This window comes from Protobothrops mucrosquamatus, unplaced genomic scaffold, assembly GCF_001527695.2.
Source record: "Protobothrops mucrosquamatus isolate PMUCROS unplaced genomic scaffold, P.Mucros_1.0 scaffold953, whole genome shotgun sequence".
Taxonomy (NCBI): domain Eukaryota; kingdom Metazoa; phylum Chordata; class Lepidosauria; order Squamata; family Viperidae; genus Protobothrops; species Protobothrops mucrosquamatus.
In genome coordinates, this window is record NW_015387198.1 from 101,378 (window position 1) to 117,773 (window position 16,396).

Sequence of the window (16,396 nt, forward strand, 5' to 3'; positions counted from 1 at the left end):
GGGTCCCTGGAGGGTCTCTTGCAACAGCCCCCTTTCACTCTTCTTCTCCTTAGAATGGCTACACCCCCCTGCACCAGGCAGCTCAACAAGGACACACCCACATCATCAACGTCCTGCTGCAGAACGGTGCATCCCCCAATGAGCTCACTGTGGTAAGAAATTGTGTGTGTGGGAGGGGGGAAAGAGATCTTGGGTCCCACTTTTGGCAGGCTTCCTCTTTGGCTGGTTAATGGCTGCTCTTCTGTTTCTGTTCATAATTCTGGAGTTTTCAAAAGGGAAGGATGCAGCTCAAGTCTCCCTATATAAGCCTGCATGTCGCCTGGGTTCTTCATGGCAGACTTGTACTAGGGCAGTGGTGGCGAACTTATGGCACGCGTGCCAGAGGTGGCACTCAGAGCCCTCTCTGTTGGCACGCGCACCACCGCCACCAGCAGCAGGTCCATCAGGCCGCCACCACCGCCTGGAGCAGGAGCCCCACCCAGTACAAAAGAGGCAAAGCAGCCGACTAGCATTTTACATGTGTCCATGCGCACATGGGGCCACGAGCACGCACGTACTGCAAATGGGGCAGGGTTAGTGCCTGTGTGATACTCACTAGCCCTGCCCCCTTCTTGTGTGGTGCAGCACCTTTTATCTGCACCCTGTGGCGCAGCGGTAGCCGTTTTTGCGTCTTGCAGCATGGTGGTCCATTTTTGCGCCCCCGGGGTTTTGCATGCCAGAGGCGGCACTCAGAGGCGCCTCCCTGCCCCCCCCTGAAGGCACCACAATGCTGATGCGGCCCTGGCACTTTGCAATAAATAAGTGGGTTTTGGGTTGCGGTTTGGGCACTCGGTCTCTAAAAGGTTCGCCATCACTGTTCTAGGGTCTCCTTGTTCTCAAGAAGCAGATTGCCCTTGGACCATCCCCGACTTCTGTCTGTGGGTGGCTTTCACAGAGAAGCTCAAGGGCGGTCATCCCCGTCTCAGGACCTTTGAGATGTTTTTCCTGTCTGGATTTTCAGCCAGGCTTGAAGGGCAGCCCTAAAAACCTGGTGTTTTCCTCACCTCTCCGTTCTGCCCGGTGCATTTCAAGTATCCCTTTTTCTGAGAATTCATAAGCTTGGTCACAGATGGAGTGTCGATAACCCCAACTGTCTCTGTTTGCTCTGCAGTGGTTGGTTGTCCAAGCCAGACTTTACTTTTCCATTTGCTTCCCATGGAAACAGCCTCAGACTAACCCCTCCTAGTAGATGTCAGCTAAAAGTTCCTGAAGGGGAAGCAGGCTGGATTTCCAGCTGCCTCTCCAGTGGAGTATTTGCTGGAGTCCCTCTTCTTAGGAAGCTTTTCCTTCTCTAGAATGGGAACACTGCCCTGGCCATTGCCAAACGACTGGGATACATTTCTGTTGTCGACACGCTGAAAATAGTGACGGAAGAGACAATGACGACAATTGTAAGTATGGCTCCCTGTCCATTGGAAGCTGCTGTGTCATTCCAAAGAAACAAAACATAACAGAAAAGCATCTGAGGGGTCCTTGGTGCTCTCTGAGCTTGGTTGCTTTCTTGCAGACATATAATAATAATAATAATAATAATAATAATAATAATAATAATAATAATAATAATAATAATAATAATAATAATAATAATAAAGTTGGAAGGGACCTTGGAGGTCATCTAGTCCAATCCCCTGCTCAGGCAGGAAACCCTATACCATTTCGGACCAATGGCTGTCCAGTCTCTTCTTAAAAACTTCCAGTGTTGGAGCATTCACCGCTTCTGGAGGCAGGTTGTTCCACTGGTTAATTGTTCTAACTGTCAGGAAGTTTCTCCTTAGTTCTAGGTTGCTTCTCTCTTTGATGAGTTTCCATCCGTAGCTTCTTGTCCTGCCTTCAGGAGCTTTGGAGAATAGCTTGACTCCCTCTTCTTTGGGGCAGCCCCTGAGATACTGGAACACTGCTATCATGTCCCCCTTCGTCCTTCTCTTCGTTAAACTAGACATACCCAATTCCAGCAACCGTTCCTCATATGTTTTAGCCTCCAGTCCCCCTAATCATCTTTGTTGCTCTTCTCTGTACTCTTTCTAGAGTCTCAACATCCTTTTTACATCGTGGTGACCAAAACTGGATGCCGTATTCCAAGTGTGGCCTTACCAAGGCCTTGTAAAGTGGTATTAACACTTCACGGGATCACTTCACGTGATCTTGATTTCATTATCCTGAGGATGTTTCCTAGTTTGGGTAATGGAGCATCTGCAATAGAGCACCAAGGACCCTCATTTCAACCCTGTACTGCAAATATTCTCCTTTATTAGAAATGCATCTGACTCCATGCCAAGGCAGTCTATCCACTTTTTAGACCAGAGCTGGGGGGATGATCCTCAGAATGATTCAGGGTAGCTGGTTTCCATTACAGAATCCTCTCCAGGTGGGGTTTTTTTTCTTCTTAAAAATGCAGCAGGAAAGATCCAAAGGGAGCAGTTTTGGAGAGGCTGGGAAATTTTCTACACCACCTTTCCTGCAGTCCAACTCAAGAGACTGACCTCCCTTTCTCGTTATAAGAAGAGGTTAGCTGGTGTACTTCAGGCTGCAGAAGTTCCCATGCCTGAACAGCGTCCATCTGAGCTGAGAGCTCGGGCCTTAGCAGAATAAGTGCTGAAGGCAGATGAAAATTCAGCGGGAGGGAAGCTCACTGTAGACCCCTCTCAGCTCCCTCCTCTTTTATTTTCACCCGTTTCAGACGTTCCTCATAATTTTTAGGTTTATAGAGTTTCCTTGCAGCTTGCAAATAATTTTACAGAGGGCAGGTTTAAAATAAAAGAATTAACCGAAAGCAGAGCAGCAACATCTGTAAAAAGGATGAAGAGAAGCGGATGAAAGGGAGCAGTGAACACATTAACTGCTGAAACAACGAGGAGCAGCCAGTCGTATTGGGAAGGTTGTGTTCTCCTAACACTGCATGACATTTGTTCAATATTTTTTTTTTTTGAAAAAAAATATTGAACAAATTGATTGGCAGATCGATATCCTCCTTTTGTCTCAAATTAGTTTCAGCCCTCATGAAACGAATAATTTAACGTTCATCGTTTATTAGATTTATATCCCTCCCCCTATTTTTTGGGGTGGGAAAGCTCAAAATGAAGTACATAAGAATCCTCGCATCCCCCCCCCCATATCAGCCCATGGATTAGGTCAGGGGTAGGCAACTTTGGCCCTATTATGACTCGTGGACTTCAACACCCAGAACTCCTCAGCCAGGCATGTTGGCTCAGGAATTCTGGGAGTTGAAGTCCACGAGTCATAAAAGAGCCAAGGTTGCCTACCCCTGGATTAGGTGGAACCAACAGGCCCAAGATCCCTGGGGTGCTTCTGTGGCTAATGAGGGGGGGTGTGTCTTTTCACTCCGCCCCAGACCTTGCTTATTAGGAAATCCCAGGGCTGTGGAGTAGATGGTGTGTATATGGGGGGGGGGGAGGGAGAGAAAACATTTTGAGGAAAGCAACAGAAAGTAGCTACAGTAGACTTGTCTGGAAGCAGCCATGTAGAAATACCCCAATAGGTAGGAGTAGAGATCGCATTGTATTCAGACAGTGGGGGGGTTGATGGGGACTGTAGTCTGACCCATCTGGAGAGGATTGGTCTACACCAGGGGTAGGCCACCTTGGTTCTTTTATGACTCCTGGACTTCAACTCCCAGAATTCCTGAGCCAGCCATGCTGAGGGGAAAGGGAGAGGTTTCCAAGCAGAGCCATGACGGCTCAGGAATTCTGGGAATTGAAGTCCACGAGTCACAAAAGAGCCAAGGTTGCCTAACCCTGGTCTACACAGTCACATCGGTATCATTTTGAGTATTTGTTGTAATGATAAAATAGGCACATGAAATACTGCAAGGAATAGGGGGGGAAACTATTTCATGTCGATTATTATTACAAGAGTTTCCAGAGAACGTTACTGATCATTTTAAATCGAAACGGTGCTTCTTCCTTTTTAACAGACTGTCACAGAAAAACATAAAATGAATGTCCCGGAAACCATGAACGAAGTTTTGGACATGTCTGATGATGAAGGTACGTGCATGAAAGACCCCCGTGATTGAGAAGACCCCTTTTCATGGGATTTTTCTGTTAAAATTGCAACGGTAAATTGTTTCCCTGGATTTGTAAGACGAGCCTAACGTTTTGTTCACTTGAATTGTGCAGCATGTAAAGCGAATGCCCCTGAAATTCTCAGTGACGGTGAATATATGTCAGACGCCGAAGAAGGTATTTCTGGCGCCTTTTCTCTCTTGAATTGCGGTGGGCTCTGCCCTTCAGAGTTTCCACTTTTTCTCCTAACAAGCCGCCTATCAAAGCTGCATATACACTACGGTTTGTACGTCTAGTAGTGCTTTCTCTCTTTCCTATATACCAGGTAGCGGAACCTGTCTTGCCCTTTGTTAAGCCCACCCCTCCCTCTGCCTGTTGGAGGGCAAAGTTTTACAAGAAAGAGACTCTTCTGGGCATGTAAGAATCTAGCATGATTGTCCTGCATTTGTGGGCCCAAGAAATGGAGCACCATAGATGAGGTGGCCCCAGCAGACCTGTTCTTTTCTTCCATTGCACAGGTTTATTTCAGAGCTGGAGTCCCAACCAGCATCAGTGTACCTGTATAAACAGAAAACCGAGAGGTTTGGGCCGTATCTGAGTGTTTGGGGGTGCATCTTCAGACTGAGGTGCTAATTGTCTCCTCTCCACAATCTCCAAAGAGTCTTGCAATAGTGATCTGTTCTGGGAAGTGTTTGCATCAGACTGGCTGATTCCAGTTTTGCAACGACAATATATTTTAGAGAAGCACGTCAAGAACAACAGTACTTGCCGTGTTTGTCTGTAGTTATGAAGAGAAGAGCCGCATTCAGTGGCATTTCTCGTTCTGTCAATCGCGAACAGCAGAGGTGACTTCTTCCCACTTTTCAACACCTGCAGTTTCTTTAGCCTAGATGGAATGTGCTTCACTCGGCAAGATTTTTAACCCTGGTCCAACTCTCTCACATTATCTTGGACTGTCCAAGAATCCCGTGCATCTTTTGACTATGGGAAATTCCTTATTAAGGTATCAACTGAAACTTTGCACGCAAACGGACACGCTCTGCCAATGGAGCGGAACAATTTGTTTCAAGCAATCGACAGTTTTTATCTTTGTGGCTAAAACCCTGAAACAACTGGAGTGACATTGTAGGTTTTCTTTGGTGAAAAGCACTAGTCATACACACTTGTGTATATGCAGCAAACTCCTCTTTCACTAACCTTTGTCAATTCTCCTTAGCTACTAGAGTGCCTTCATGACCTCTGACTTTCCTTAACGACTGCAGTTTTTCGGTATAACCTTCTGATTTGGTTCAGGTCCCTTTCTTTACTCTTTTAACCCAAATTGCCATTAATTTTCTTGGGGTGTTCTCTTAAGCTGCTGTTGCTTTTTTTTTTTGTAAAATTAAATTTCTATATTATTGTATTAATCAGACTGATAAATATGAAGGATGTATATTTTAAGCAGACTGTCTCTCTAGAGAAGTAGCACAAATCTTTCATGCTAGGGTTCATGAAAGGAGATGGATGGATGGATGGGAGGATGGATGGACAAATATGGGCTATTTTTAACTTTACTGCATATTCTGAGATATTAGTTTAAAAGAGCTGAGACACAAAACCTAAAACAGAAAGTGACTTTCACGGTTGTTTTTGCTTTTGAGGCCTTAAGTTGATGTTGGTTAAATTTCATTAAGAACAAAAACATCTTCTCTACAGCTGTCCATTGTCAATTGCAGGTGATTTATTAATTGATTATTTGGTTGCCACGTTGAAAGGTGTCTTGAGTTGCCCATTAATGCAAGGTGATAAGAGCCAACATTGATAGGACAGAGAGTTTTGCAAAGCTGAGTTGTGAAGAGATAAGCTTATATTTGATGAATAACAAAAATGTATTTTGGGTTTTGGAATGACAAGGTAATATTATTTGGAAGCCAGCCCAACTTTGGTACTTGCTTCTGCACGGTGCAAAACCTGTTCAGCCTGTATATTTGCAAACAAAAGTATTAAAAGCCTCCCAACAACAGGAAGAAAAAACCCTGAGTTCCAAATCCTTGGAGAATATGAAGAACAAAGCAGCATTTCTTAGGTGCCACGTCTATAATACATAATAATAGTCGACTGTGTCTTTATCAATGTTTGCCTTAGAATCATAGAGAACCTAGACAGGTTGGTGAGCAAGGTGCCTATCTCTTGCAGGGCAATAAATCCGCCAGGCAATAAGGAAAAACAGTGTCAGTTACTTCCACAATAGGGAGGTTTTCATTTTTGTTCAGATCTTTCTACGTTATTTTGGAGTGTCCATCCTTAATGCCTGCTGAATAGGGGGTAAAAGTAAAGGGCAGTTTATGGTGACCTAGTGGACACATCTGGGGAGCTTTCATAACAGAATTGGGATTGGCCATGGGTGTCTTCTAGAGTATTTCTCAGGGTCTGTGGCCGAATGTACAGTATTGTTGTTGTTGTTAGTCGCGAAGTCGTGTCCGACCCATCGCGACCCCATGGACAACGTTCCTCCAGGCCTTCCTGTCCTCTACCATCTTCTGGAGTCCATTTAAGCTCACGCCTGCTGCTTCAGTGACTCCATCCAGCCACCTCATTCTCTGTCGTCCCCTTCTTCTTCTGTTGCCCTCAATCTTTCCCAGCATTTAGGCTCTTCTCCAGTGAGTCCTTCCTTCTCATTGGAATGTACAGTGTAGCCCTGGGATTTCCTGGTTGGCTTCCATTTAAGCATGAACAAAGTTCAATCTAGCTTACCTTCTTTTTCTTTGAATTGCTGCTCCGTGCTTGGAACAGAAGAGACAGCAGTGCAAAATAGTCCCATAGGCAGACCCCAATGGGTCTCACCATATGAGAGCCAAAGCACTCAGACCCAAGTTGTTTTTTTTTTTTAGTAAGGGAGGAGATGTCCATTCTTGAAAGATGGACACGATATTATCCTTAGTCTAGTTTTCTGTTAAATCCACTAAGCACCCACTACTTTTTCTCATACTGATGAATAAGTTCAATAAATAAACCGGTTACAGCGGCAAAAGCTGCAGCATTAGAAGTCTTGAAGGATCCAGTTAGGATAGAGAAAATTGGTTTGATACCGTCCTTTTCTTAGAATTTCCCAATCTAGTCAAAAGCCTTCAACTTCCCAGTACCTCTTCCTCCAATTCCTAATCAGCTCCAACCTTGCTTGGGTTCTCTGATATCTGTCAAGCTCAAGTAGGTGTTTTGGGGGCCAACCTCTGCTTCCCCCAGTAGCTCCATAGGGGATGGACAGATATTCAGTGGTTTCACCGCTTTTGCAGGACCGAAAACATATGAAGAGGCAGTTATTTTATCCTTTTGTTTTGGTAAGATAAATCCTACTTCTGGCCTTTTAACGTAATCTGGGAAAGGCGTACCCACCACCGTGTGCGTTTGACAGAGAAACCAAATCAACCCAAATCAACCCTTTTGCAAGAAAACCCTGACACCCCTGTTTGCATCTCAAAAACTTTTAGGAAAGACTAAGTGTGAAGCCAGAAAGAGGGTGTCCTGGCAATTCCTTCTTTTTTTTTTTAATTCATTCGGCCATGGGGTGGGGGGGGAAGGAAGAAAGGTCTTTGAAATAAAACTAGGGTTGCCAGGTCTGCTTCCCAAAAATAGCGGACAAGCGGGGTGTGTGTGTTTAAGTAGTAAAAAAAGTAGACTGTACAGCTTTAGATTACGTACCATTTCATCATAAAGCTTTTGAATAAAAAAAAAAATGTCCACTATTTTGTGGAAAAAAAAATAGTGAACATAATGTGAAAAAAGTGGACTGTCCACTCAAATAGTGGACACCTGGCAACCCTAAATTATAAAACTGGACTTTGAGAGCACTGGACAAGCGGCCTGGAGCCAGAACCGATTACGGGAAATGGCTTGAAAGTTTAAAAAAAAATAAAAATAAAAAGGTGCACCAGCCAGCTCGGAGCTACTCCACACCTTCCCTGCTCGCCTTTGGACAACAGTTTTCAGTTGGTGCCCTCCTCTGCCTTTTCACTGCTGCCTGCCAGGGGGAAATTGCCAACGGCGTTAATGATTAGCCCAAAGCCTGTTGTGTACTCCCTGGCCAGCGAGGCGGACCTTCCCTGACTTTCAGGAGACAAAGCAGATCCCAGAAGCCTTTTCCTTCCCCCTTCCCATCAGAAAGGGATCTGGGAATCCTCCGACCTGGGCAGACCTCTCCAGGCCGCTTCCCACCCAGCCACCCCCGCTCTGGAGGGCTGATGCGCGTTTTTGCTGGATTCCCGCCTGTCCCAGGCCTGCAGGCTTAGCCCAGGCGCGCGTTTCAAGTTACAAGGCGAAGGGGAGGCGAAGCCGCCCGACGCTCCAAGCGGTGCCCTCATTTCCAAGACAAATCACCGGCTGGGGTGCCTGGTCCTTTCCGCCGGCCGGTCGGAAGAATGCCGGGAGGAGGAGGAGGAGGAAGAGGAGGCGGGCGGACTGGCTCGGCGGCCCCTTCCCTCCCGCAGCTGCTCTCCGCTTAGAGCGGCGGGGACTCGCTTTTGGGGAGGCTGGGAAGAGGAAGGCGCCCGGGTCTCCCCCTCAGCGCACGTGCGGGCGCAGCCCGGGAAGCGAGGAGACCCGGGAATCGATGCTGCTTTGGCGGCTGAGGATCAACCGCAGCAACCGGAGCAGCAGCAGCAGCAGCGTTTGGACCTCGCGGGCCCGGCCGCGGGCGGAGAAGACCGGGAGGCTGAGGACGAGGCGGGCGGAGATGGCTTTCCAAGGCAGTAAGGCCCTTCGTGGCTTCTCCTCTCCCCGCCGCCCCGGGTGCCCGGGGAGTGGGACCGCCGCGGAGCTCTCAAAATGGATCTTGGAGCGGAGCGCAGTTGTCGGAGAAGCGGGGGGGGGGGAGAAAGTTGATCTCTTGACTTCGTTGCTGGCGGGGGAGGGTATTTTTAGCCTTGGCCTGAAGAGTTAAAAGCGGGGCTCTCCGGTCGTGTTGTTCAACACGCACACACGCGCGCGCACACCCCTCTTCTTTGCAAGGGTGGCGAGCCTAAAATCCAACAGAGCGGCAGCGGTGGAGGAGGGGGAAGGAGGAAAAGGAGGGGAGGGGGCTTCATTCAGCCCGGTTGGGAAACCTACGCGGGCAACTCTGATTTTGGACATTGCTGGTGGAACCTCAGGCGGATCCCGCCACCCTTACCTTTGATTTAAGTGGAGGAGAAGCTTAACTTTGATTTAAGTGGAGGAGAAGCTTAACTTTGATTTAAGTGGAGGGGAACATTAACTTTGCTTTAAGTGGAGGAGAACCTTAACTTTGCTTTAAGTGGAGGGGAACATTAACTTTGCTTTAAGTGGAGGGGAACCTTTACTTTGATTTAAGTGGAGGGGAACCTTAACTTTGCTTTAAGTGGAGGAGAACCTTTGATTTAAGTGGAGGAGAACCTTAACTTTGATTTAAGTGGAGGGGAACCTTAACTTTGATTTAAGTGGAGGAGAACATTAACTTTGATTTAAGTGGAGGGGAACCTTAACTTTGATTTAAGTGGAGGAGAACCTTTGATTTAAGTGGAGGAGAACCTTAACTTTGATTTAAGTGGAGGGGAACATTAACTTTGATTTAAGTGGAGGGGAACCTTAACTTTGATTTAAGTGGAGGAGAACCTTAACTTTGATTTAAGTGGAGGATAACTTTGATTTAAATGGAGGAGAACCTTTGATTTAAGTGGAGGAGAACCTTAACTTTGATTTAAGTGGAGGGGACTTTGATTTAAGTGGAGGGGACTTTGATTTAAGTGGAGGAGAACCTTAACTTTGATTTAAGTGGAGGAGAACCTTAACTTTGATTTAAGTGGAGGGGAACCTTAACTTTGATTTAAGTGGAGGAGAACCTTAACTTTGATTTAAGTGGAGGAGAACCTTTGATTTAAGTGGAGGAGAACCTTAACTTTGATTTAAGCGGAGGAGAACCTTAACTTTGATTTAAGTGGAGGGGAACCTTAACTTTGCAGGGGCGTATTTCAGACTATCTTTGTAGCTGTTGGAATGTGGCTTTGACGATGACACAAAGGGGAGAGATTAAGGCAGAGGAAGTCAGCCCCTTGGTGCCTCTGCTGTCTGGTTCATGTTGAAGGAACCAGTTTCCTTCCTGCAGTCTCTTGGCTGGTGGGATTTAAGGCCAAAAACAGCCTTAGGAGAGAGATCAAAGCCCATGGCTATTTTACATGGGTGGCTGCTTTAATGAGACATTTTACTCACATGGTTTTAAACACGGTTCATAAACTGGTCGTTATCTGGATTACAATAATGAGGTGAGCCAAATGTTTTAAAGTAAACTCAAGTACTATAGATTCAGTATTTTGTTTTCAAAAAGCAAATTCTTAGTAGTTAAGTCTATGGTATCTGTATCTAAACCTGGAGGCCACATGTATGAGGAAGAATTTATTTTTGTTCTGTCCTCCTGAGACAAAAATCAAGGAAAAGCGAGGTGGCATTTCATTTTTCTCAAGATTCACCTCCCGGGGTAGCTGTGAATTTCACTTCCACAAACCAGGATTCAAAAATGTCATCTTCTGCCCCATAGATGGATCTGAGGGGTCTCTGGCAGGCAGCGTTGTAGCAGAAGAAGGGACCAAGTGGAGAGTTTTTTTTATTCTCCCTAAAACAAACCAAGATTATCCCCTGCCGGTCCACAGCTTGAGGGATCCTATATACATTGTTGGCTGGGTGCATCTACCAAGGGTATTTTTTTCTTCTCTGGTTGGAGACCCAGATCTTTGCTAAAATCTGGTTTTTCCTGATCTGCGTCACCTTGAGGTGTCTGTACTTCAAATAAAGCAGCTTGGCTCCGAATGTGAATCCAGTTTTGGCTGCCCTGTCTTTCTTGGACCGACCTGGACCTCCCACCTTGGGTTGCCTGTAGACACCCACCTTCTTTTGCCTTGTTCTCCAAAAAGAGAGGGGACCTCTTTGGTGTTCTTCATGTCTTCACCTCAGTGTGGATTCTCTGTGCTGAATAAAAAAAATATATTGACATCTCCTGTTCTCCACTAGGAATTCTACAGGTTGTTCCTTTCGGGTCACCCTTGTCCCTTGCTCCGAAATGTCCCCATGAGCAGGGGCTCGTGGAAAAGAATAGAGATCTACGATTCCCCAAAGTAGGGAGAAGGTGGGACTAAGGAAACATTCTGTGATTAAAGTAAGATTACAGAGCAGAGCAAATGGCCCGCCACAAATCTCTTCAGAAAGTTACACCCAGCATCTGAATCTGGAAAGAAAAACTCACCAACTATTTCTGTGCTTGGCACCAAACTGGTGGAAGTTAAAAGCGGCGTGGACAGGTTTAGGGAGCCAGGGAGGGAACAGATTAGGAGAGATGGATGCAGAGAGGGGTCCCATGAAAAGCCAAATTTTGAAGAAGGGGATGCCTGCTGGTTTTTGAGACCCCCCCCCCCCTATAATGCTGGGCTGTCATATGGGCAAAACAGGCCTGTGGCTGTCCTAGAGCAGGGGTAGGCCACCTTGGCTCTTATATGACTCGTGTGGACTTCAACTCCCAGAATTCCCGAGCCAGCCACGCTGAGGGGAAAGGGAGAGGTTTCCAAGCTGAGCCATGGCTGGCTCAGGAATTCTGGGAGTTGAAGTCCACGAGTCACAAAAGAGCCAAGGTGGCCTACCCCTGTCCTAGAGGACAGTCATTTCATTTAAAAGCGATCACACTGAAAAAAAGAGCTGGTGCTAAGCTCCACTGAATCGAGATCACATTAACAGCTGGACCCACCTGGATGCTTTTCTCTACCTGTGAGCAGGTACTAGCCTAAGCGGGAGACTCTCCGCTAATTAATATTTCTAAGCTTAACCTCCAGGGCACCGATTATGGGCCAGGGACAGGAAGGAAGGAGAGAAAGGAAAGGTTGGATTTTAAAGTTCCTTGGATTTGGGCCGAGCATCCAGAGGCCGAGAAAAACCACAGCAGATCACCTTTTGTGGCTGTCAGGAAGCAGCTGCCCATCTGTGCCCCTGTTGTGAGTTCAGGTGAAATGGATACAGGGATCCCTTTGCCTTTATCAGGTGTTCTGGATATCACCTGTTTGTCTTTCTTTTTTTTAAAAAAAAGCTGTGGTTCAAGGTGGTGATTAATCCACGAGATGACATTGGGGTCTCACATAGAGAAGGGCCCTTTTTATGCTTCAGTATGTATGAGCCCACGAAGGAGGATTTCTCTCACTCTCTTTTTTTTTTACAAGGAAGAGACAGACAATGGTTGATGTTTATCACCCTTCAGCAGGCCCGATGATGGGTGTGTATGTGGTTGTGTGTGACTTTTTATTTCCTAGCAAGGTTGATGATAAAGATGGGCGTCCCAATGTTTGGGATATGTTCCTAAGTTCCACTTGCTTTTTTTCTGCTGGCAGGTGAAGATGCAATGACAGGCGACACGGACAAGTACCTTGGGCCCCAGGATCTCAAAGAATTAGGGGACGACTCTCTGCCTGCCGAAGGCTACATGGGCTTCAGTCTGGGAGCCCGATCTGCCAGGTAGGAGCACGCTGTCCTCATAAGCATCTTTTTTTTTCCGGAAAAAAACATCTCTTTCTGCAGAAGTTCATTCAAGTCCCATAATGTCACCGCTTGGTTGCTTCCAGCCTGTCAGTGAGGCCTTCATGATTTTAGCCCATCTCTGCTCTGCCTTCCACGAGAGTTTTGTTATGGCGAAAGAGTGACTCTACATATAACCCACCGCTTCCATTCCAACCCATTCAGTAGACTTATTCATTGACTCAGGTGAATCAATCGCCATTTCTCCCCGATACCTGCTCACACCCACCAGAAGTTTTCCTTTGGAAACAGAGGAGAGCTTTGTGTGGGACTCCCACAGCTGAGCCACCAAGCCCCATTTTGAAAGAAAAACTGGTCTTTAAGGCCATTTTTTTTAATTTATTTTTTATTATTTAAATTTATATACCGCCCTATCTCCCTTACGGGACTCAGGGCGGTGAACAGGCAATAATAAAAATCACAGTAAATATTACATAAAAGCCTGCTCTAAAATATAGAACCCCTAACAAAACCCAATCAAAACTACGCCAGGCCGGCCGCATGAAACAGATGAGTTTTCAGGGCTCGGCAGAAGAGGCGCAGGTCCGCAATTGTACGTAGGTCGGGGGGGGCAGGTCATTCCAGAGGGCAGGAGCTGCCACAGAGAAGGCTCTCCCGCTGGGGGTCGCCAGCCGGCATTGGCTGGCCGACGGTACCCTAAGGAGGCCCTCTCTGTGGGAGCGGACTGGTCGAAGGGAGACATTTGGTAGGAGGCGGTCTTGCAAATTTGGTACTTGATGGGTCCCTTTCCCAAAAGAATGCATTATCCACCCCGTGGATCATGGTCGCCGTCTTGATTTGTTTGTCAGTTGTCGCCTCGCTGCCAAAGCCCTTAGCCAGCCTTTGTTCCGAAAGGAATGTGCAGCTTGCTTGCAAGGGAGGAAATTGGGTCTTGCCACGGCGGGATAAGCAAGAAGGTCATATTAGCGAGAGCATCTTCCAATTTGCTAGGCTTGAAACGTGTAAAGGCCAACATTTTGGAGATGGTTTTCTCAGCTGGGAGAGAGGAGTCAGTTTACAGGCGGTGGAATTGTTGTGAGGCTAATAATTAAACCTCCCAAGCTTAGCCCCTGGGACATTTTCCTATAGCTTAATGATTGCTTGTAGAAGGTCCTTTCATTATCTGACAGCGAGTGGCATTTCCCCCAAGGCACAGTTGTTATTCCTGGGTCTGCCTTGGTCCAGAAGCATCTGCCCCCACTTAGCCCTTCAGATTCTTCTTTTGTGGAAAGAGGAAGGAAAGGAAGGAAATAATTTACTCCCGTGTTTCCCAATCTTTCCAGCTTTAAGATGTGTGGACTGGCTAGGGCAGGGCTAGGCCACCTTGGCTCCTTTATGACTCGTGGACTTCAACTCCCAGAATTCCTGAGCCAGCCATGCTGAGGGGAAAGGGAGAGGTTTCCAAACTGAGCCATGCTGGCTCAGGAATTCTGGGAGTTGAAGTCCACGAGTCATAAAAGAGCCAAGGTTGCCTATTCCTGATATAGGGTGCCATGCTGGCAGAGGAATTCTGGGAGTTGAAGTCCCCTCATCTTCCTAGTAACTCAGGGGTAGGCCATCTTGGCTCTTTTATGACTGGTGGACTTCAACTCCCAGAATCCCTGAGGAAGCCACGCTGAGGGGAAAGGGAGAGGTTTCCATGCTGAGCCATGCCGGCTCAGGAATTCTGGGAGTTGAAGTCCACGAGTCATAAAAGAGCCAAGGTTGCCTACCCCTGGGCTAGGGAACTCTGGGACCTGAAGTCCACACGCCTCAAAGTTGCTGAGTTTTGAGAAACACCGATTTACTCAACCGTGTGTGAGCTCGGCATTGCACAATTCTGCCAAATAAACATTACAGTCTTCCCAGATTTCTTATCTAAATAGTGTAACATTCCGCTGGTGGCGTTATTATCTGGGTTTCTTACTCCACAAAATGTAAACTGTGGCCGTAGTTGTTTATCAGAGAATATTTGAGGGTTAAGCTAGTGAGTACTGTAGTACATACTTGAAGAATGAATGAACAAATATATGCACACATCCCGAAGATATTTATGGAATGTTACTCTGCCACTTCCCTATCCTCCCTCCCTTAGGATCAGAGCTGCTTAGCTGACTTTAATGCTCTTTGGTAGAACCTCATAGTTTTAACTGGCTCCCCTAAGATGAACACAACAGTAATAAAGCAATTATTTGTATCTAGAAACACTAAATGACAAATGCAAATTGTGGTCAGGACCATTGAAACCAATAGCAACTGTCATGTCACTAATGTTACAGAAAACAGATGAATCTTGAGGGTTTCTTTAGTGACAACTGCTGAAGTGGACTTCCAATGGTCCACTTCCATTTCAGAGTTGCAGGCCTGCTACACTAAAGCATATTTTAAGTCTTGTTCCTGTTAATTAGCATTTTAAATTGGCTTTACAAGTACTGTATGTTGGCTGAAACTGATGTTGGTAGAATAGAAGTATTCCATGAATTTCTTGTATCTCTTCTATCAGCTGTCAGGCAACAGTATAGAAGTCTTGGCACCCTCACAGAGAGTTTGGGAAAAACTCTGGACTGGAGACCTCATAAGAGCGTGGTCAGGTTTCTCCAAAAAAGGCTAGGGCTGCCTTTGCTCATTAAGATCATCCCCTGACCATCGCTATCCTGATGGCCTTGGGGTGCAGCAGACCCAGGAGAACCTCAAAATGATGTATTGGGACTCTTCAAGGAGAGCCCATCCCATCTAAAATCGGTTGCAACCCCCTAATAGCAGCTCATAAGGATACCGTGCTCAGAACTGCTTAACAGTTTCATGGCAAGTGGTATATATATCTTCAATGCATCATTCATTAATAATAGGATCATACTGTTCTCTTTTTAGCCCATTCCCTGTGTCAGTCAGGGTCCTTCTAAATGGCTTTGTCATAAAAATAGGCTAAAAAGAAGGCTGAAATTTTAGGCAGAGGCATGTCGGTCTTATTTGGCATTGAAAATGTTTTGCCCAGAAGATCAGATCAAAAACAACTCGATCTCTGCTAGGTTTCTTCAGCAGTGACCTTGTCAGTTCATCATTCTCACAACTAAACCGTCTCTGAACAGTTAACCTCCTCTGAGGCTTAACCACCAACTCAGTTTTGACAGTGTCAAAAGTAGACCTTTGCAAGGACTTGTGAAGTCCTCATACTGCAGTCCAGGGGGACTTGTGGTTGAGCAGTATCTGCTGGCTGTTAGTTCTCCAGCCTGGGTTGAGAGCTGTTCCTGTCATCCCACAGGAACTGAGAACATGGCAGGAAGATTATATTAGGCCAGAAGTTGTCCATGTATGTAGCCCAATCGCATTGATCCCCATTGGAAGTTCTCCAGGATCACAAGCAGAGTATTTTCCTGTCTTCTCTTATCTAAAGTTTCTTAGGTGGAGATTTCATATAGCCACCCAGAGTTCTTTTTAGTAGACGGGCAGCCTACATAGATTTCTTTCATCAATAAATAATTAAAAGCCAAAGAAAATCAACCAAGGAAGCTTTTTTTCTTTTTCTCATTTGGTGGCTATGTCATCTAGCTCTGGCACTGTGCTTTTCCCCCCACTGATTCTTTGCTTTCTATTTCTCCTTCTTTTTTCCTTTTCCGTTGAACATTTCTAAACCTAGTCCTAAGGTCAGGTAAGGAAGCATGGCCGCAGCCCGGTAACATTTCTCTGATTTTGCCATTTCTCATTCCTCTGCTTGCTTGTGGTTTATTTGAGTTAGCATCGCAGCATATCATGACTGTTCGGTTGCACCTATTCCAAATAATGCTGTTTTCATGGCTGCAGTGAAATGCCCTATAGGG

General features: G+C 46.2%; 1 protein-coding gene across 1 annotated transcript in view; it reads left to right on the top strand.

Moving 5' to 3' along the window:
- ANK3 (ankyrin 3) overlaps positions 1 to 16,396 on the top strand; it is a gene marked incomplete at its 5' end in the record, with an annotated part of 147,572 nt that overhangs the window by 54,447 nt on the left and 76,729 nt on the right. Inside the window, 6 exon segments of the mRNA XM_029284794.1 lie at positions 54 to 152; positions 1,335 to 1,430; positions 3,971 to 4,043; positions 4,176 to 4,238; positions 12,416 to 12,539; positions 16,216 to 16,227. Coding sequence (XP_029140627.1) covers positions 54 to 152; positions 1,335 to 1,430; positions 3,971 to 4,043; positions 4,176 to 4,238; positions 12,416 to 12,539; positions 16,216 to 16,227 — 467 coding nt within the window.